The sequence below is a fragment of the Alexandromys fortis genome, unplaced genomic scaffold, assembly GCF_014885135.2.
Source record: "Alexandromys fortis isolate MF-2015 unplaced genomic scaffold, M_Fortis_MF-2015_v1.1 scaffold_56, whole genome shotgun sequence".
NCBI lineage: Eukaryota > Metazoa > Chordata > Mammalia > Rodentia > Cricetidae > Alexandromys > Alexandromys fortis.
In genome coordinates, this window is record NW_026067935.1 from 7,124,328 (window position 1) to 7,145,673 (window position 21,346).

Below are 21,346 nucleotides of genomic sequence, written 5' to 3' on the forward strand. Positions count from 1 at the left end.
TTTTTTTTTTTTTTTTTTTTTTTTTTTTTTTTTTTTTTTTTTTTTTCGAGACAGGGTTTCTCTGTGGCTTTGGAGCCTGTCCTGGAACTAGCTCTGTAGACCAGGCTGGTCTCGAACTCACAAGAGATCCGCCTCTGCCTCCCGAGTGCTGGGATTAAAGGCGTGCGCCACCACTGCCCGGCTAATGTTAGTAGAATCTTGAAGGCTTTGCATTTGAAGTGTAAGGTCAGTAAGTTGATCAGTTTCTTAGTTGATCCGAGGTGCTTGAGCCTCTCCTTCAATTTACTTTTTAAACTTGATTTCTGACAAGAATCTTCTGATGTTCATCCAATTCACAGGCCTTGTCCTTTCCCTCTTTTTTTCTTGGAAAGGACATTGCAGGCAGGAAGAACCCCTGGGACAGAGCCATGGAGGAGGAAAAGCTCTGAGCTGCCGGAGGGGAATTGAGAGTCAGTTGTGGATGATTCATGTGCATGTAATTGAGAAATTGAGCTGCTGATTCCTTTTTTAAAAAAAAATTATTTATCTATCTGTCTGTCTATTTATTTATTTATTATGCATACAATATTCTGTCTGTGTGTATGTCTGCAGGCCAGAAGAGGGCACCAGACCTCATTACAGATGGTTGTGAGCCACCATGTGGTTGCCGGGAATTGAACTCAGGACCTTTGGAAGAGCAGGCAATGCTCTTAACCACTGAGCCATCTCTCCAGCCCCTGCTGATTACTTTTTTTTTTTTTTTTCGAGACAGGGTTTCTCTGTGGTTTTGGAGCCTGTCCTGGAATTAGCTCTTGTAGACCAGGCTGGTCTCGGAATCACAGAGATCCGCCTGCCTCTGCCTCCCAAGTGCTGGGATTAAAGGCGTGCGCCACTAATGCCCGGCTGCTGATTACTTTTTGATCAATAATTTAGTAGTGGTTCTAAATGCTCCCATCAGAATCACCCGAATGGCTTATTAAGCTACAGATAGCAGAGCCCACCTAGGGTTTGTTTCCATAGATCTGAAGTCCTCATTTCTATCAAGTTCTAGGTGGTGCTGATAATTCACACTTTGAGCACCAACTCGTCTAATAATTGCCTATTTTGTGTATGTGAACCCTCGATGTTAACGCACAGTGGTGTTGCTGCTCTGGGCATAGGTTGGTCTTTCCATAGGCTACAAATCAGGCTTTGGCATTCATAGCCCTTAGTGCGGTGTTGGAACACTAGTAATGAAAGCAGGGAATACTGAACATGCTTTCTTGGCACCCAAGGTTTTTCATTTTTATTAAATTAATGAATTAATTTTTTCCCAGCCTGATTACAGTTTCCCCTCCCTCCTTCCTCTCCTCCCAGTTCCTCCCCCCAACCTCTGCTACCCCCACTTATTATTTAGTGTATATGAGTACATGTATGTCTGTGTGTGTACCACATGTGTGTCTGCTTCCTGAGGAGGTGGTGAACTTCCTTGTGGATCCTGGGAATCAAATCTGGATCCTTTGCAAGAACAAGTGCTCTTAATCACTGAGCAGACTCTCCAGCCCTGGCTCCCAGGTATTTTAAGTATCTGAACTAGAGACACTTGGTGCTGGAAGACCCTTGTAATGTAAAATGAAGATTTAAAATCTCCATAACTCCTAGCCAGGTGTAGTAGTGCAAGCCTTTAACCTCAAAACGGGGAGTTTAATTCTGGCCCTAGAGAGTCAGAAGCAAGCAGATCTTTATGAGTTCAAAGCCAGTCTGGTCTATATAGTTCCAGGACAGCCAGAGCTACATAGTGAGACCCTGTCTTAAACAAAACAAAGCAAAACATATTTGTAAATCCAAATAGGAAACAAAAATGAATATAGCAACAATTGGGAAACACTTTTTTTTTTTTCGAGACAGGGTTTCTGTTTTTTGTTTTGTTTTGTTTTTTAATTTTATTGCATTTTATGTGCGTGTTTCACCTGCTTCCTGCTTGTTTGTCTGTATACGTGTGTGCTTGGTGCTGTGGAGGCCAGAAGAGGGTGTCAGATCCCCTGGAACTAGAGTTACAGTTTGTTGTGAACCACCTGGTGGGTACTGGGAATTGAACCCCGGTCCTCTGGAAAAGCAGCCAGTGCTCTAACCACTGTGCCACTGTTTCAGCTTTGGGAAACACTTTTCTTATAGTTCCGTTATACTCTTAAAAAGTAGTGAGTTCTCCAGAAGCACCTCCCACAAAAAAAAAAAAAAAAACCAAACAACAAAACGATGACTTCCTGTGATTCTCTTACCCAGATTAAATAAAAGAATGCATCACTACTGTACCCAGTTTGGAATTTGGACTAACTATTGTCCCTGTTCTCTTTCTCCTGATAGGTTTAATCGAGAGACTTAAGTTCTCTATAGAAACACCCACATTTGTATGGATGATTGGGGAAAGATAGTGGTACCAACAAGGGAGAGCCGTCTGACCCTCCAAGAAAATGAGTATGCTGAAACCAAGCGGGCTGAAGGCCCCTACCAAGATCTTTAAGCCTGGAAGCACAGCCTTGAAGACACCTGCCGCTGGTAATGTTTACTTTTTATTTTTTTAAATATTATTTCATTTTGAGACAGGATTTCTCTGCATAGCAGAGGCAGATGGATCTCTGAGTTGGAGGCCAGCCTGGTCTACAGAGTTAGTTCCAGGACTGCCACAGCTATGCAGAGAAATCCTTTCTTTGGAAAAGAAAATACAGAGCAAAACAAAGAACAACAACACAACTTGTGTGTCCATGTGTGCATTCACACTCACCTTCCATGCACCTCTGGAGGTCAGAGTCATGTTAGGTATGTTCTTCAGTTGTTCTCCACCCAGCTTTCGAGACACTAAACCTGGAACTGGACATGGAGGCTAGGGTAGCTGTCTGGTGAACTCCAGGGACTTTTCTGTCCCCTCTGCCCCCCTCTTGTTTCTTTATGCTGATGCACCAACCTAAAGTCCTCTGAGCACATTACCTAGTGAGCCACACACAGCCACTCAGAGCTAGAATTCTTTTATTTCCAGGACAAGGTTTCTGTATGTAGCCCTGGCTGTCCTGGAACTCACCTTTGTAGTCCAGGCTGGCCTCGAACTCAGAAAGATCCACCTGCCTTTGTTTGCCTCCCGAGTTCTGGGATTAAAGGCACGCACCACCATAGTCTGGCAGATGTAGAATTCTTAAAAATCACATTTTTGGAGGTTATCCTTTCTTAAATTAGTGGATTTGGTGTGAGTAGTTAAAGTAATTGTCAAGTTAAGTCTCTTGAGTTATTTGATCCCTGTAGTATTAAGAAGGTATTTTGATTTCTCTTAATTTTTCCAGATCTTTCTCCATGGAATTATAAACAAACAAACAGTAGTCTACTCTAAAGATTTTATGACACTAACTGAACTGTAGTTGACTTTCAAGCCAGTGAGGAAGCTTTTTCCCAGACATTTTATGCACATGTGATTCAGTCCATGCAGGTGGCTCTAACATAGTGTTCTCAACTTCAATGCTACAACCCTATAATACAGTTCCTGATGTTGAGGTGACCATAAAATTATTTCATTGCTACTTCATAATTGTTTTTGCTGCTGTTATGAATTGTAATGTAGATATCTGTGTTTTCTGGTGGTCTTAGATGACCCTGTGAAAGGTTGAGAACCGCTGCAAAACAAATGGCCTTAGGCTGGGAGTTTACAAACAACACAAAAGTGTTGCTCACAGTTCGGGTTTTCTCCCAGTATTGCTTATACTTTTTTGGCACTTAGGCCTCAGCCTAATGTCAACTCTTGGGGGGGTGTGTCGGGGCTTGTCTTCTGCAGCACTCAGGCTACCTGTGTTCTTGTCTCTCTGACCTCTATGAGGGCACGGACTGTGCTGTCTTGCTTTGCTTCCTGGCAGAGAACAATACCTTGAACTAGTCCTAGAGACACGCAGGAGCTGCTTAAATATGTAGAGGACAAATAAATACATTAAGTCATTTAATTTTTTTTTTTTTTTTTTTTTTTGTTTTTCGAGACAGGGTTTCTCTGTGTCTTTGGAGCCTGTTCTGGAACTAGCTCTGTAGACCAGGCTGGTCTCTAACTCACAGAGATCCGCCTGCCTCTGCCTCCCGAGTGCTGGGATTAAAGGTGTGCACCACCATCACCCGGCTAAGTAATTTTAAGTGCCTTCAAGAGAGATGTCACTGCCTCCCTACAGGGGAAGAAATTAAATCAGGGAGGTTGTGTCACATCCTGAGATCATGATAGTCTGGTTAGGAATGTGCACTTTTCCAAATTACACTAAATATTTAAAAAAAAATCCTTATTGGATGACTGAATGGATGCTTTCAGTATAAATACACATTTCTGGCATATTAACTGTTATCTTTATAATAGGAAGATGTTGCACTAAAGTATTTTGCCTTCCCAGGGCATTTGGCTATCTTTTTGTTTATACTGTGATTCTACCTCCACCAGCAAAGGAGGTAATAGTGTTGCTATAGAGATGGCAGAGGCCTTAGCTCCAAATTCTTTCATCTGTCAAGCATGACTCCATGTCTGGTTAAATGATCTGAGTTTAGTTGGCGTAACATATTCTGATATGAGAATGAATGGGTCTTAGTGGATCTGACAGGTATTCCTGAAATGGTCAGGAAGGGAGTGGGGTGGCCATGAACTCAGAACTTTTTTTCTTGCCTTAATGATATCCAGTCTTAATTGCAAAAGTAGAATAAACCTCACTCCGCAGCTCATGGTTTTGACTGTTCTGCCTCCTTGCTTAAAAACAGACCAACACAAAATTTGTCCAACAAGTCATGGTCTGTTGCTATTGTTTTCTCTCTCTTTAGGTTTAAAGCTTTTTGTTTTTTTGGTTTTGGTTTTGGTTTTTTGAGACAGGGTTTCTCTGTACCTTTGGATCCTGCCCTGGAACTTGCTCTCTAGACCAGGCTGGCCTCGAACTAACAGAGATCGCCTGTCTCTGCCTCCTGAGTGCTGGCTTTAAAGGTGTGCACCACCACAGCCCGGCCTAAAGTTTTTTTTTTTTATTATTACTATTTATGTGTATGGGTGTCTGGGGCCAGCAGAGAAAGAATGTCAGATCCCTGGAACTGGAATTATGGACAGTTGTGAGCCACCATGTGGGTGCTAGGGATTGAACCTGGGTCCCCCTGCAAGAGCAGACAAGGGCTTATAACCACTGGGCAGTCTCTCCAGCCCACTCTGTGTTTTTCTTTAAGTTAAAAGGTAACTATTGATTATGATGTTGGGTCTTTCTAACCCTTCTTTGTTTTCAGCTGCAGCTCCAGTGGAGAAGACAGCACCCAGTGAAAAAACCACAGGCCCTCCATCCTCTGAGGCCCAAGATGAATTTGTGGATGACTTTCGAGTTGGAGAACGTGTTTGGGTGAATGGCAGTAAGCCTGGATTTATCCAGTTTCTTGGGGAAACTCAATTTGCACCAGGCCAGTGGGCTGGGATTGTTTTAGATGAACCCATAGGAAAGAACGATGGTTCGGTGGCAGGAGTTCGGTATTTCCAGTGTGAACCTTTAAAGGGTATATTTACCCGGCCTTCAAAGTTAACAAGGAAGGTGCAAGCAGAAGATGAAGCCAATGGCCTGCAGACAGCTCCTGTCAGAACTGCTTCACCTCTGTCCACTGCTGCAGCCACTCCCTCCAATATTCCCCACAAACCATCCCAGTCAACAGCAAAAGAAACTTCAACTCCATCACAAATCAGCAACCTGACGAAAACTGCCAGTGAGTCGATCTCCAACCTTTCAGAGGCTGGCTCCGTCAAGAAAGGAGAGCGGGAACTCAAGATCGGAGACAGGGTGTTGGTGAGTTGGTGTGCACAAGTCACTGTGGCCACTGGTCCTTCACTTGTCCATTTTAACATCCTCCTCCTCTTCTAATTGTTCCTCCTTCTGTTCTTCGAGATAAAGTCTTTCTTTGTAGCCCAGGCTGCAGCAGTGCTCTTCATCACGCTTCCTTCCATCACACTCATTTGTTTTTTAAACATAAATCTTTGATTTAGAAATAAGAAGCATTTTTACTTTAAATTAGTTAAAACAATAAGATTTAGAAACTAAGCATGGTCGCCGAGCGATGGTGGCACACTATCCCCGTACTCAGGTGGCAGAAGCGATCTCCAGCAGGAGTTCCAGGACGGTCAAGATTACACAGAGAAACCCGTCTCAAAAAATGAAAAACAAGTGAAAAAGAGGGGGAGGGAGGGAGGGAGACACATGCACGCACACACATGCACACGCGCAAAGGGACTTAGAAATCTGAACTGTTTCATTTAAAATTTTAAAATTTAAAAATATTGCCAGGCATGGTATTGAGTGCCTACAATCTCAGTTCTGTTGAGGCAGAGGCAGGAGGATTGAGTGTTCAGATCCTGGCTATGCTATATAGCAAGACCCTGTTTCTAAAAACAAAAAACAACAAAACAAAAAAGAAATAATTGGGCAGAGTCAGGGAGCTTGGGGAGATAGCTCAGTAAAGTGTGTGCTTTGCAGGCACGAGAACATGAGTCTGATCTCCAACATCCACATAAACGCTGAGCATGGTAGACACACTACTGCTGACACACACTTATAGCCGGGGCTGGGGGTGGAAACAGAGAGCCTCTGGCTCAGATGCCCCAAGTTTCCAGTTTCTATTGCAAAACAATCAATGCACGTGTCTAGAGAGGAGCTCAGAAAAGACAGATTTGCTTTATGACAACCCGTGTTCACGGTGTCTAATCCTACCAGAGCTTAACTCAGTCAGCAGAAAGACATTACTACATTTATGAGGGTCCTATTCCTCCACCTTAAACCACAGACTTCCCACCAGGTCCCACTTCATTGGACACTGTAGCACTGGAAACTAAGCCGTAATGTGAGGATTTTGTTTTGTTTTTGAGACAGGGTCGCATGTATCTTTGGTTGTTCTTAAACTTACTATGTAATCCAGGTTGACTTGAACTTCTAAGCCTCTTGCCTCTACTTCCCAAGTACTGGCATTATAGGTGTTGCCATCACACCTGATATATGTGGTACTGGGGACCAAACCCAGGGATTTGTGTGTGCTAGACAAGTACTCTACCAACTGAACTACACCCCTAGCCTTTAGTGTGTTAGTGGAGTCTGGCCATATTGGTGCCACAATGAACCTAGACTTCAGCATCGACTCTCATTAGCTATGAAAAATACTACATTTATTATTTTTTCTCCATGAAAAATTATATTTATTAATTTTGTGTGTATGAATGTTTTGTCTGCATGTATGTATGTATGTGTATAGGGTATTGGATTCCTGGAACTGAAATTACAGATGTTTGTGAACTACCACATGGGAACCAAAGTCAGATCCACATAGTGGTGCTGCTCTTATAGAGGGCGGTGGTGGCACACGCCTTTAATCCCAGCACTTGGGAGACAGAGGCAGGTGGATCTCTGTGAGTTTGAGGCCTGGTCTACAAGAGCTAGTTCCAGGACAGGATCCAAAGCTACAGCGAAACCCTATCTTGAAACACCCCCCCCCCCCCAAAAAAAAAAGGGAAAGAAACCAAAGCAGGAAGTTCAAAGCCTAACCAGATAACCAGACATGGTGGCACACCTCTTTAGTCGTAGCACCCAGAAGGCAGAGGCAGGTGAATCTCTGAGTTTGGGGCCAGTCTTTTGTACATAGTGAATTCCAAGACAGCCAGGGTAACCCTGTCTACTGAAAAAGACTTGACTGTGGTACAGGTGGACTCAGTACAGACTGAGCACGTGCCCAGCATGCACAGGGCCCTGTGTTCAGTCTTCCGCACTGGTGTGGGAGAATGACCAAAGGTTAGGAAAAGGTGAGAAATGAAAAGCATGTTCTGCAGAAGGGGTGTGGCCAGGCAAGTGATGCAGGCTGCTGAGCAGCAGGGGTTGAAATGCTGCTGCTGTGTGTGGACCTGGAGGAGGGAAACCACAGTAATGCTGATGGGTGGCTTCGGTGGTAACTAGTTTATAGCTATATTAAAGATGGCTAGGAAAAGATTTTATAAGATTCTTAGTTTTGGCTACATGTGAATAAAATCGTGAGGAGTGGCATTTTTTTTTTTATTTTTACAGTTGTAAGGAAACAGAACCTTTACAGTAGAGTTGGTCATTTAAAAGTACTTACATTATTTTTTTCTTTACCCTTCTTTCCCTCCCTCCCTCCTCCCTCCCTCCCTCCCTCTCTCCCTCCCTCCCTCCCTCCCTCCTTCCCTCCTTCCTTTCTTCTTCCTTTCATTTATTTATTTTTGAGACAGTTTCTCTGTTAGCCCTGACTGTCCTGGAACTCAGATCCACCTGCTTTAAACTTATTATGTGCTGCAGGATGACTTTGAACGTCTCAGCCTCTTGCCTCCACTTCCTAAGTGCTGGTATGCTACCAGCACCCAGCATAAAGTTTAAATTTTCATTTGCTATGCAGTTAGTGAGCCCAAACTACATGTGTAGATTGTGTCTTTAATACGACACTGTGTTGAGACAAAGGAAATACAAGAGAATACAAAGAATCTAGGGTCACAGATGAGTTTTACTTCTCTTTGTTGCTGCTGGGTTTTTACTTTTATAGCAAATAATTTATTTCCAACCAGGAGAATTGCTCTAAAGTAATCAAGCATTTTTCTAAAATTTATTTTATTTATTATTGTGTATGTGTGTATTTGTGGGCACACATTTTATGAGATCAGTTCTTTCCTTCCACATTTATGTGGGTACCAGAGATTGCATGCACTTGTTAGGCTCATATGCTGGGGCAGCTAGTGCCTTTATCTAATGAGTCTGCCTGCTGGCCTGGTATCAAGTGTTTTTCTAAGTAAGATAATACTTTGGTAAGAAGCCTTAATGATTACATATTATATAGAATGATATAGAATGTTGCATTATTGGACTACACCAGGCATCAGGTCAGTCTAGCAGTGTGTCACTTAGGTAAGCAGCCAGTGTGGCTTCAGGGTTGAGAAGAGTTGAGAAGACAAAGCAAAGAAGCTGCTGATGGGAAGATGGACCGCACCACCTGTCATTTATTAGGACCACAAGGAATAAGCTATTGAATGTTTCTATCTTAAGTTTCACCTTTTATTCTTCTTTTAGGTTGGTGGCACTAAGGCTGGTGTAGTCCGGTTTCTTGGAGAGACTGACTTTGCCAAGGGGGAGTGGTGTGGTGTGGAATTAGATGAACCCTTGGGGAAGAATGATGGTGCTGTTGCTGGAACAAGGTTGGTTTGGAATTGTGTGATACTGCTTCTCCCTCATACATATAGGTGTCTGCTAGCAGAACTCACCACACATGAGTAATAAAGTGGAAGTGGCTGTCTGAGGAGCTATAAACTTTGTTTTGTTTAATGAGGCACCCTTACTCTTTGGAACAGGCTGGCCTGGGACCGCTTGTGTAACCCAGGCTAGCCTGGCACTTGTGGCAGTCTTCCTGCCCAACTCAGTCTTCCAAGTATCAGAACTAAAGATATGAGCTACTGTGACTGAATCTGTCTATCTGTCTGTCTGTCTATCCTAGGAGCTATACTTTTATTATTTATTTATTCTGGTAGATATACTTTTATTATTATTTATTTATTCATTAGTTTATTTGTTTATTTACTTTTTGAGACAGGGTCTCTTTATGTAGGTAGTAGTGGCTGTCCTGGAACTTGCTATGTAGACCAGTGGCCTCTGTCTCACAGATATCTACCTGCTTTTGCCTCCCAGTGCTGGGATTAAAGGTGTATATTACAGCATCTAGACTTTTTTATTTCTGGAACCTAACTAGAAAAAAATTTTTTTTTAAAGATTTATTTATCATGTATACAACATTCTGCCTCCATGTATGCCCGCATACCAGAAGAGGGCACCAGATCTCATTACAGATGGTTGTGAGCCACCATGTGGTTGCTGGGAATTGAACTCAGGACCTTCGGAAGAGCAGGCGATGCTCTTAACCACTGAGCCATCTCTCCAGCCCTGTTTTTGTTTTTAATGCATATTCATATGCCCCTGTGCACATTCCAGAAGAAAGCTTTAGGTGTCAGCTTCAAGATTTTCATTGCTCTGGAGTTTCCAATTAGGCTAGACCAGCTGGCCATTGAGTATCACTTTGCACAGCAAAGATTTTTTTCTTTCTGGCTTTCTTTTTTGAAAGTATTGGGTCTCAAGCTGGGTGGTAGTAGTGCATGCCTTTAATCCCAACACTCTGGAGGCAGAGACAGGCAGATCTCTGTAAGTTTGAGGCCAGCCTGGTCTGCAAGAGCGAGTTCAAGACAAACTCCAAAGCAACACAGAGAAACCCTGTCTTGAAAAACAAAACATAAACCAAAAAAAGAAAGTAGTGGGCCTCTACAAGTTCCTGAGCATCAGGAGAAGAGTTGTGGCAAAGAGAAGGTAACAGCCTTTGTTAGAAAAAGAAATGTAAAATGTGTCTTCGTTTTGGATTAGAATCCATCTGTAAAATGTGTCTTCATGTCTGATTAGAATCCATCTGTGCTTGGGAACTAGCCACGGAGCACCCCTCCTATTGTAAGAGCACTCCTGCTCTGCCCTTGGAGTAGAGGGATGTACAAGGATTTCTCATAATTCTTTTTGGGCTCACATAGCTCAAGTTGGCCTCGAATTACTCAAGTAGCCAAGGCTGTTCCTGAGCTCCTTGATCCTCTTCATCTCCGAAGTGCTTGGATTTCAGTGCATGGAGTCATGCTGGCTTAGACTGTTTCCTCGTCAGATGCTCTGACAGCCTTGAGTGCAGCTGTGAGATGGTGCATGGTCGTTATTGGTATACAGTATGTTGATCGTGACATCTAGTTAACATTGACCTATATGAGCTTTAACCCCCAAACATCGTGACTCACAGAGATAAAAATCTCTCAGTAAAAATTATTATGAAGCCATCTCACTTTTTTTGTGTGTGTCCTGTGTATCAAAAACCAAGCACCAGGTCTCTCACACGGAAGCAAGCCTTTACCACTGAGCCACATCCTCTGCCCCAAAGCCATCCTGTTTCTTAAGCATTGTAATTGCCACAATCTCTAGTGTCCTCGGATAACTGACATTTCTAGTTTACTTCGGTGGATCTGCCAGAGTCAGGGTCTTGTGTGACTACTGGTCTTGCTTGTCATGACTTTATTAAGTGGGGACCCTAAGTCTCTACACTTCTATTTACATTTATCACATAACAGAACTACTTATGTCCTTACATAATCTCACACATTTTGAGTTGGAAGAGTGTTTTGTTATAGTTGTTATTTATTGTAATTAAGTTGTATTTGTTCCTCCTTTTATTTATCTCTAAAGGTATTTTCAGTGTCAGCCCAAGTATGGATTGTTTGCTCCTGTCCACAAAGTGACAAAGATTGGCTTCCCTTCTACTACACCAGCCAAAGCCAAAGCAGCTGCTGTGAGGCGAGTGATGGCCACCACGCCTGCCAACCTGAAGCGCAGCCCCTCCGCCTCCTCTCTCAGCTCCATGAGCTCTGTGGCCTCTTCTGTGAGCAGCAAACCCAGCCGAACAGGACTAGTAAGCCTCCCCTCCTTCCTGAGGCACCAAATGCCCACAGCCAGTGCCCCGCTTTGCTTGTGTGCTGAGTGTCGGCTGTAGCTTGTTGTGAAAGTCTGTGTGAGGCAGTTTTGGTGCTGTGACTCCTGCAAGTCCATGAGTTTTGGAATAGAATTTTAGCGGCACTTTTATTCATAGTGGCTTTAATGCATGTTCTTGGGAAGTTTGTAGTAACTACTCTTTATTATTTGAAATTATTTGGGCCCAAATGTCAGGGAAATTGGAGGGATCCCATTCATCATGGGCATAAGTCTCTTTCTCTTTGACGTCTAACAATTTTAGGGACCAGTGTATTTTGAGAGAATTTAATGCTTTATAATTTTAGTGTAGTCTAATCCACTGCTAATGTGTGAGTGCTCCTATGTGGAACAGATGATTCTGAGTGATCTTTTGGAACTTGAAGATGCTAGGAAGAGCCTTGTTAGGTTTTGTTTTCTCTCTTCATGTCTTTCTCTTGGTCCCTTTTTCTCTTCTCCTTTTCCCATTTAGAGCATTGAAAGTGGAATTGCTGGAGTTAAAGCAGCACCTTGTTCTTTTTGTGAATATGATATAGTATTCAGATTATTTTGATGTCATCCCTTGCCCTTAATTTCATTTCTTGGAAACGAGGCAGGTGTTGTTTATATCAGAAATGGGAGTAAGATTCTATTCCCACCTGAATTCAGGATGTCAACTTTTTTATGTGGACTCGAGGCAATAGTTAGAAAGTAAGATGGTGACCTCAGCACTAGGGTTCCAGTCCTTGATCTCATTTACCTTCTATTCAGGAAGAGAGAGGAGGGGGGCGGTGAAGTCTCTTAAGTGGTTGTAATACTCTTCTGCCAGTGAGCTGCAGGTAAAATAAACATGTCTTAGACTGTTTTAGTTTGCATCCTTAACAGTTCAATTAGAAATGATTCTCAGGAGAAAAATATCACAGGAGCAATGGAGTGGAGGTGGAGAGCAAAGGCTCAGTACATCCCGGCATGGACGTCACTCTGCGGTCTTGGAACAGTTCCATGACATGTCTGCTCTGGAGGAGTCCTTCCCTGAGGAACTGTTACCAGCTTGTCAATTATGTCCATTTCTTTAGGGAATACCAAGCTCTTCCTGGATCCTTCAGTCTCCCCTCCTAACATTTAGCAGACAAGTTTTAATTTCTCATAGCTCAGTTCATTTATAGAAGAAAACTATCAAGAGCTATCTCCTTGTCTTGTGAGACAGTTTTGTTTCTTGGTATATTTCTGTGGGGTAGCTATAGTTTCTGATAGAAATGATAGGAAGAGCATAATGGGGATACAACATAATGTGATTTTAACTTTTCTTGAGAGGTGTATTTGGTAGATAGAAATTGAAAAGTTTATATTTTTGAATGATTGATTTATCTGTGTGTGTATGCGTGTGTGTGTGCGTGTGCGCATGTAGGTGTGTGTCGGGCACTTTGGAGCTGGCATTTGTGGGACACCTGGTTTCTTAGGTGAGTGCTGGAATCAGAACTCTGGTCCTCATGATTTCACAGCAAGCACTCTTAGCCACTGAGCCATCTCTACAACCCCCAGAAAAGTTAGTATTTAGTTAGTTCTTCAGTAACTATAGTGTCTCTCTGTTAGGGAACATGTTCCTATTGGGCATTGTGCATCTTGTCATGCCTTGGAATTGTGTTTACCTCTGGGGCCTTCCTTTCCTGTGCTGCCCTGATGTGTGCATAGCACTTGTTTTTGTCTTCACAGTTCCCAGCATCCAACTTTGCAGACATGGTGCTGTTGAACGGAGTAGATCACAGCCTAACTGAAACTGAAGTGCCTGATCTAGTCATCTGCATGCTGTTCAACAGCTATCCTTGCATTTCTTCAGGATTTTACAAATCCTTCATCGTCCCTATGAGTTTTCATGGGCCCTTGCAGCAAATCTGTGCACATGGTTTGGTGACTTCACACTTAATGTACTCAAGGAGATGTTAGTGAGAAGTATAACTTAACCATGCAGCAAGGCGGGAATGCTGGACTAATGCTAAAAAGAGAGAAATGGACTTTGTGCCCAGTATATTCAAATAATTCAAAAAATTCCACAAAATGAACAACAAAAGGCAGTGTAAGTTTGATTGGATTCTTTTGCTCATCCAATCAGATTGATGGATTAATTGATGTGATGAAGATCCTCCACTGTCTGCTCCCTGAGATGAGGGCTCGATAGACTGACCTAGAGCAGAGGAAGCAAAGGGCGAATTGATCTGGATCCAGCAACTGCTAAGTCAAAGCTATGGACAAACGTTTTCAAAACCTTCCCAGCCTGCAGAGAGGAATGTGCTTCATCTTGTCCAGTTCCCTGCTGCCACTTCGGCAGGTCATTTCCTCTGGGTTTTATCCTACTGTTAGCTCAAGACAGAGGTGGATAGATAACAAGAAAACCCATTCTTTCTCAGGGTTCTTCAGCCCTTGTCTCAGCTACCTCCTGTCCTTCTGTTTTACTTCTTCCTTCCTGCCCCACTGTTGCCCTGTTGTCTTCTTCCCACTTACCATTTCTTTTTCTTCATAGGTTTCTTTTTTTCCTTTCCATCTTCTCATTTCCTTTTCCTTCTGTGTGTGACTGTCTATCTTTCTTCACCCAGACTTTGCTTTTAAATCTTATAAATATCTAGTGATTGGGATCCAAATCCTAGAGACCAGGTTCCAGCGTGATATCTTCCAAGTTTTTCCTTTGCAAAGAAAAATGCTGGAAATCCTGACAAAAATCTACCTGTTTCATCAGTTGAAGAGCTGTGGCTCTGAGGGTTGTGTCTTCATTTCCTAACAATGTTTGGAAGCTTTACAAACTCAGCCTTAAGACCAAGATCAAAAGGTTAGCCATATGTTGTTATCAGAAGATAACAATAGCTCAGGCTGAAGTAGTTCAAAGAACTTTGGTATGTTTTGCTTTGTTTTGAGACAGGGTTTTACTCTATAGCCCAGGCTGGCTTCGAGCTCATTGGCTGTTCCCCTGCCTCAGCTTCTTGAGTCCTGGATTACAGATGTGAGCCATTATATCTGACTTTAGAGAAACTTTTAAAATTGGTTTTGTGAAAACTGTCTAGATTCCTCCAGTCCCTGTCAGCTGAGCTCAAAGTACCCATGTTTGAGCTACACGTTCATCTTCTAAACATCCTCTCAACTTTGCTGTGAGCTTCTCTATTTCTTTGTTGTTGTTGTTTTAAGAGGTCTTTTTTTTTTTTTTTGGTGAGAACTTTGCCTAATATTTTGCAAACCCACAAGCTGGGACCGCACTTTTGCTTTGCCGAGGAGATGCCTGCTATGCATGCATTGCTCATTCCTTTCCTCCCCGGTAGCACCATCACCCTTCACTTCTCTGACTTTCCTTTGCAGTTGACTGAAACCTCCTCCCGCTACGCCCGCAAGATCTCGGGCACCACTGCCCTCCAGGAGGCGTTGAAGGAGAAGCAGCAGCACATTGAACAGCTGCTGGCTGAGCGGGACCTGGAGCGGGCCGAGGTGGCCAAGGCTACCAGCCACGTGGGGGAGATAGAGCAGGAGCTAGCCCTGGCCCGAGATGGGCATGACCAGGTGAAGTCTGGTGTTGATCTTGTGGATATGGTGGTGGTTTCTAAATTGAGTGATGAGGCTAGAAAGAGTGCCTGGTGTTTGGAGCCAGGGAGTTGGAGCTGAACATAGGAAATGAGAATCAATTTCTGAGCTTGTTGGAAAGCTGTGGTCTGGGTTCCAGTTTCCATCATCATAAAGTTTTGTTCTTCTTGATTTTATCGTAGCCATTTGGTCTTTATGTCTAGGCTTTGAGTCTGTCTGCATTAACTGATCATTACTAGGACCTTAGTGATCACAGATGTTGTTTGTAGATTATTATTGACATATGTTTCATATTGGAAAAGCTGAGACTTGTATTACTGTTGCCTTCTGTTGCTATATGATGTGGAGTTTTTTGTCATCTAGTTTACAGGAAAGTTGCCAGGAATAACCACCTGAGATAGAAAGTGTTAGAACGTATCAAGACTGATGCCCACCCATCGTGGTCACACTTAGCCATACCCATTTGGAAGTATCCCTGGGCTACTCACTAACATTCTTGCTTCCCCAGCATGTCCTGGAACTGGAAGCCAAGATGGACCAGCTGCGAACAATGGTAGAAGCTGCTGATAGGGAGAAAGTGGAGCTCCTCAACCAACTAGAAGAGGAGAGAAGGTGATCCTTGGGTGTAATCTTTTTTCCATGTTGTCTTAGCAAGAAATTTACTGTCAACAACTTTGTTGACAAAACCCAGGGAATGACTGTATTCAGCCGAAACTGACGTCTGATATGTGGAGAGAGTGGGCATTGATGGAGCTTCTCCTGACTTGATTAACAGATCCTTACTGCCACTGAATGCTAAACCTCCCGAGGATAACTTTAGTCAGCATCACTAAACCAGCATCACTGGTTTCTCTTACCTAGTCTTTATAAAGAAACTTAATCTTTTTTTTTTTCGAGACAGGGTTTCTCTGTGGCTTTGGAGCCTGTCCTGGCACTAGCTCTGTAGACCAGGCTGGTCTCACAGAGATCCCGCCTGCCTCCGCCTCCCGAGTGCTGGGATTAAAGGCGTGTGCCACCATCGCCCGGCAAGAAACTTAATCTTATTTGTTTTTCAAGACAGGGTTTCTCTGTGTAGCTCTGGCTGTCCTGGTACTCAGTCTGTATACCAGGCTGGCCTTGAATTTAGAGAGCCTTCTGCCCTTGCCTCCCACATATGGGATTAAAGGCATTGTTCTACCAAACCTGGCTAAGACTTATTTATTTTTTAATGTGCATTGAGTACATGTATGTCTGAGTGAAAGTGGCATATTCTCTGGAAATGGAGTTATAGACAGTTGTGAGCTGCCATGTGGGTACTGGGCATTGAACCCAGGTCATCTGTAAGAACAGCCAGTGCTCTTAACTATTGAATCATTTCTCCAGCCCCCTGGTTGATCTGATCTTGATTGATTCATCCATTCTGGTGTGTGTGCCCAAGGGAAACAATTGATTTTTTTCTTTTCAAATTTTTTTACCAAATGCCTTCTAGAATTGATACCTAGATAAAATTTGGAATTTCTAAATAACTACAGCACAGCTTTTATACACTAGTGCTCTAAAGATACACACCTTTATTATCTATGTCTCTGAAGTGTTTGTTTTCATCAAGGACACCAAATTCACCGGGGAACTGCTCTTCCTGCCTGCTGTGGGGTAAGGTATTCCTTAGCACTTTCCTCAATGCTTTGTTTTGGTTTTACTCCACAGGAAGGTTGAGGACCTTCAGTTCCGAGTAGAAGAAGAATCAATTACCAAAGGCGATCTTGAGGTAAACCCTTCTAGCTCTCTAAAGCCTTTCTGGATGCCAGTGTTGAGAAATACAAGTGATACACTGGGCCAGGGATCCTTGTCAGAACAGCTGGTCAAGAGGATGTTGGGCATCCCGCCTCTGGTCACTTGGGTTGTGCTGAGGATGGTTGGTTCTTGCACCTGTGATTGCAGTATCCTAATCCATGCAGCAATTAAAATGTTCAGCACTCTTCTTGTGCTTCAAATTGGAAGCTAATTGGATTTAATCAAGTCATAAATCTGGCAGTGTGTGTTAAGACAGTCTTAGTAAGACTCTGCTTGCTCCTCAAATGCTGGAAATAGCATTGTAAAAAAAAAAAAAACTAAGTTTCAACATAATAGTGTATAGCAAAGCATCTTTGTTGTGGCTCTGCTTTGTTCTGTAGTGGGGCAAAACAAATCCTTTATAACACTATAAAAGTAAACAGTGTGTTCTCGTAGTTCATTTTATTTATTGATTGATTGATTGATTGGTGCCAGGGATTAGATAGTTTGTTTTTTAAATAATGTAGTTACCAAAAACCAGGAGCAATTTTTGCCACTTCTATGTCATACTTAAAAGTCATCCATTTTCAGCCGGGCAGTGGTGGCGCATGCCTTTAATCCCAGCACTCTAGAGGAAGAGGCAACTTGGTCTACAAGAGTTTGTTCCAGGACAGGCTCCAAAAAAAAACAAAAAACAAAAAAAACCAACCACCCATTTTCCTATAATAGTAGGTTTCTTATTTTCTTAACAATTACAATTAGTTTTGAATTATATACTGCTGTTAAGTGGTTTGGATGCTTTTTAAGCCACTGCCACATATATGACAAATATAAATTATTAACTTTTTCAAAATTTGAAGATTCTGTAAGTCTTCATAGCATTTTGTAAAAATTGTACTTGTCTATACAGTCTTTGACTATTGAGTGGACCTAGAGACATGGCCTCACTATGTAGCTGGCTGGTCTAGAACTTACAATTCAAGTCAGGCTTGCCTCAGATTTGTAGCAATCCTCCCAGATGTTGAGATTATAGTCGTGCACCACCATGCCCAGCAGACGAGATATATATGTGTGTGTGTGTGTGTGCGTGTGTGCTTATTGTTGTTGTTGTTGTTGGGTTTCTTTTTGTGTTGTTGTTTGTTTGCTACTGTCAAGATTTTGGAGTTTGTTGGCTTAAATTTAAGGAGTCCTTCCAAACAGGAACTCTGATTTCTTTGGAAATAGATATATTTTTATAGTCAATAAAGAATAAAGGGAACAGTTTCTGAGTTGTGATTTTATAAGGTCTAGAACTTAATGGCTTATTAATAATTTAATAGAAACCTTCTTCACTCATTTCATATGTAGTCACATCCTTTAGTTGACTTTTGTGTTGTTGTCATCCATTTAAAAACACCCCAAAGTCTCATTAGAAATTTCATATCACCATCTAATTCATGAGAATTACCGCCTCTCGAGTTTGGAAAAATATTTACATTAGCAGTAGGCTAGTATAGTCTGTTTGATAAACTTACTTGAAATTAATCAAAAAGTTATATTGAAACTCTAACACAGATTGAAACTTTAGTTGAATCTCTTTTGTTTCTTTTATTTTTTTTTTTTTACTGATAGCAAAAGAGCCAGATTTCTGAAGATGCTGAGAATGTAAGAGGGCACTTAACCGTGTGGGTATTTCCCTTAACTCAGATTGGTCCAGATTAAAGTGCTTACTGATACACTCAAAATACTAACTGCATAATCTGACCTTGGGACTTTCCTCTTAGTGTTGCTGTGCATGTGGCTTTCAAAGCACGTGCATTTGTATCTTTAAGAAACTGATTAAGTTCTGTGGATTAATCTGTTTAATTATAGGTAAATATTTGCTTTTTAAAGACCTTTTATTAAAAAGGAAAGAAATTGTATGAGGGCATGGCCTCCTTCACCTCACTTATCATGTTTTCTAATTTTGGTAGAATGACTTCAAAAGGGATGCTGGTGAGGGGAGCATAAACACCTGAACTGAGAGCTGTGGAAATGCTGGGAGACCCTTCCCAAGTAGTCTGACCTGACCCCAGCCTAGATGCTTCCAGTTGCTTTTGTGCATGCTCCCACTGCTAGCCAGTGTAGCTGATAAGAAATCCCAGCTTGTGTTTATTCCTCCTGTCTGCAAGTAGAGGCCAGTATTCCTCCCTGAATATGCAGGATATTTTAAGTTACTGTCATTGAGGGAGGTTTTCCTAGCAGCAGGTGTGGTGCTGGTTCTCCCTCTTCTTCCTGAGATTCCTCCCCCAGTATAGACACCAAAGTGGCCTCCAGAACACTGCTTCTTGTACACACTGCCAGCTGTGCTACCAATGGAGAAGACCTGAAACTTCTGGCTTTGATTTTCCAGTTCAAAGGAACAAAATCAAAACAAAGACTTTTTCTCTGACTACGCATTGACTGAGATAGAGAACTCACATTAACATTTTGATGAGGGTTCCTTTTTGCGAAGCTACTTCAGTGATCTGGGTCTCTCTCTTCTCTCCATCCAGAACAGGTTTTGTTGCCTCCAGTGTCAGTGTGCATGGGACCTCCTTCCTGCCTCTCTGTGTGCTTCTTGCAAGGCCTTTGCTCTCCTTCCAAGCCCTTATCCCAAGATTTTCCTCTTGGGATGCCACATCTTTGTCTCAGAAAGCAATCATTTTAAGGGGCTGTCCTGTTCAGTGTCACACTTTTAGCACAGGCTGTGGCATGGAGGTGGGTTACTGGTAAAAGTCCACTGTGAGTACCCCCTTCTATAAGGGGGCAGGGTTCTTTGCTTCACTCAGCTGGAAGGTCTGAATGGAGGAAATAGTATATGGATTTTGTTTGTTTGTTTGTTTCTTTATCTCCCTCCCTCCCTCCCTCCCTCCCTCCCTCCCTCCCTTCCTTTCTATTTTTTGTTTGTTTTGTTTTTTGAGACAGTTTTTCTGTATAGCCTTGGCTGTTTGACTGTCCTGGAACTCACTCTGTAGACCAGGCTGGCCTCGAACTCAGAGATCCACCTGCCCCTGTTCCCCTGCCCCAACCCCCAGTGCTGGGATTAAAGGTGTGTACCACCACCTCCAGGTTCTCTTTTCCTTCCCTTCCCCTTCCCCTTTCCCCTTCCCCTTCTTCCCCTTCCTTCCTTCCTTCCTTCCTTCCTTCCTTCCTTCCTTCCTTCCTTCCTTCCTTCCTTCCTTCCTTTCGGTTTTTTGAGGCAGGGTTTCTCTGTGGCTTTGGAGCCTGTCCTGGAACTAGCTCTGTAGACCAGGCTGGTCTCGAACTCACAAAGATCTGGCTGTCTCTGCCTTCCAAGTGCTGGAGGCATGTGCCGCCCAGCTCTTTTTTGTTTGTTTCTTTCTTTTAAAGACAAGGTCTTACTCTGTAGCCTAGGATGCTCTTGAACCTGTGGTGATCCTCCTGCCTCAAGCTGCTTAATGCTGGAACTAGTAAAAGCCAGCTCTCTTGGCTTTTTTTTTTTTTTTCTTCCAAAAATGGGAATTTGGCTATGGAATAATAGGCTGGTCTAGAATCTGCTCTATAACCTGGCCTCTATCTCCTTGTCTCTGCTTCCTCGGGTGCTGGGACTATGTAGGCTTGCATAACCATGCCTGGCTGGATATTTGTTTTTTATCTGCACATAGTGAGTGACCTTTTCCTTGAGCTTGAATTCCTGAAGCTATAACTGTAACTACATAGATCTGGATTAAGTTATTTTTTTGGTAAAAGAAGAGTATTGAATAGCTTCTCTCTGTAGTACACATGGATGCAGGGGACTGTCCAGACAACAGAATATAGAAAGTGTAAGTGAAGGATGTTTTTTTTTCTTTCATTCAAGCCTTCTGTCTGAGTGTGGTGGTGCACACCTTCAATTCCAGGATGTAGAGGCAGGTGGATCTCTAAGATCTAAACCAGCTTGCTCTAAGTGGAGTTCCAGGGCAGCCAGTACTATATAATGAGATCCAGTCTCAAAAAAAAGTTTTCTGCTCACTTTTTAAATATCCTGTAATGGTTGTTTATGCTTGATTCATAAACAAAGTGACCCCTTGAATGCCTTGCAGTCATCAGAAAACCAACGTACATGTTCATAGCTTGGACTGTCTACTCAAGCTCTATACTGCCAGGGTCACTTTGTTATGACCTGTTATAATTTTCTCACTGCCCATAGTTGTTCAGACTGATAGCTTAAGTTAATCCTGATATTGTCAGTCAAGTGTCCTAGTGACAAGTTGGGTAGGAGAGTTGGTGGAGGAAGTACTTTAAGACTACTACCAGGCCTGGCGGTGGTGGCGCACGCCTTTAGTCCCACACTCGGGAGGCAGAGGCAGGCGGATCTCTGTGAGTTCGAGACCAGACTGGTCTACAGAGCTAGTTCCAGGACAGGCTCCAAAGCCACAGAGAAACCCTGTCTCGAAAAAAAAAAAAAAAAAAAAAAAAAAAAAGACTACTACCAGGATTATTTCTAGTGGAGCAAGACTCGGCCACACTTGAACCTGTTAGGCAGAGCGAACCACCTGGTACCAGTCAGGTAACTGGATTTGTGGAAAGGGAGTCATAGTGAG

The 21,346-nt window shown here is 42.7% G+C and overlaps 1 protein-coding gene across 8 annotated transcripts in view; it reads left to right on the forward strand.

Annotated features, from left to right (window-relative positions):
- The window catches only part of Clip1 (CAP-Gly domain containing linker protein 1), a 118,828-nt gene that overhangs the window by 35,693 nt on the left and 61,789 nt on the right, over nucleotides 1-21,346 (forward strand). For 5 of the 8 annotated variants that reach the window (XM_050146523.1, XM_050146525.1, XM_050146528.1 and 2 more), the window contains exons 2-8: nucleotides 2,323-2,514; nucleotides 5,233-5,777; nucleotides 9,045-9,169; nucleotides 11,232-11,454; nucleotides 14,832-15,029; nucleotides 15,559-15,662; nucleotides 16,737-16,797. In XM_050146523.1, the coding sequence (XP_050002480.1) occupies nucleotides 2,430-2,514; nucleotides 5,233-5,777; nucleotides 9,045-9,169; nucleotides 11,232-11,454; nucleotides 14,832-15,029; nucleotides 15,559-15,662; nucleotides 16,737-16,797 (1,341 nt within the window). In that variant the 5' untranslated portion in view covers nucleotides 2,323-2,429. Of the gene's footprint in view, nucleotides 1-2,322; nucleotides 2,515-5,232; nucleotides 5,778-9,044; nucleotides 9,170-11,231; nucleotides 11,455-14,831; nucleotides 15,030-15,558; nucleotides 15,663-16,736; nucleotides 16,798-18,413; nucleotides 18,447-21,346 lie in introns of all 8 variants that reach the window. The other 3 variants (XM_050146520.1, XM_050146521.1, XM_050146522.1) reach the window with 1 other exon arrangement.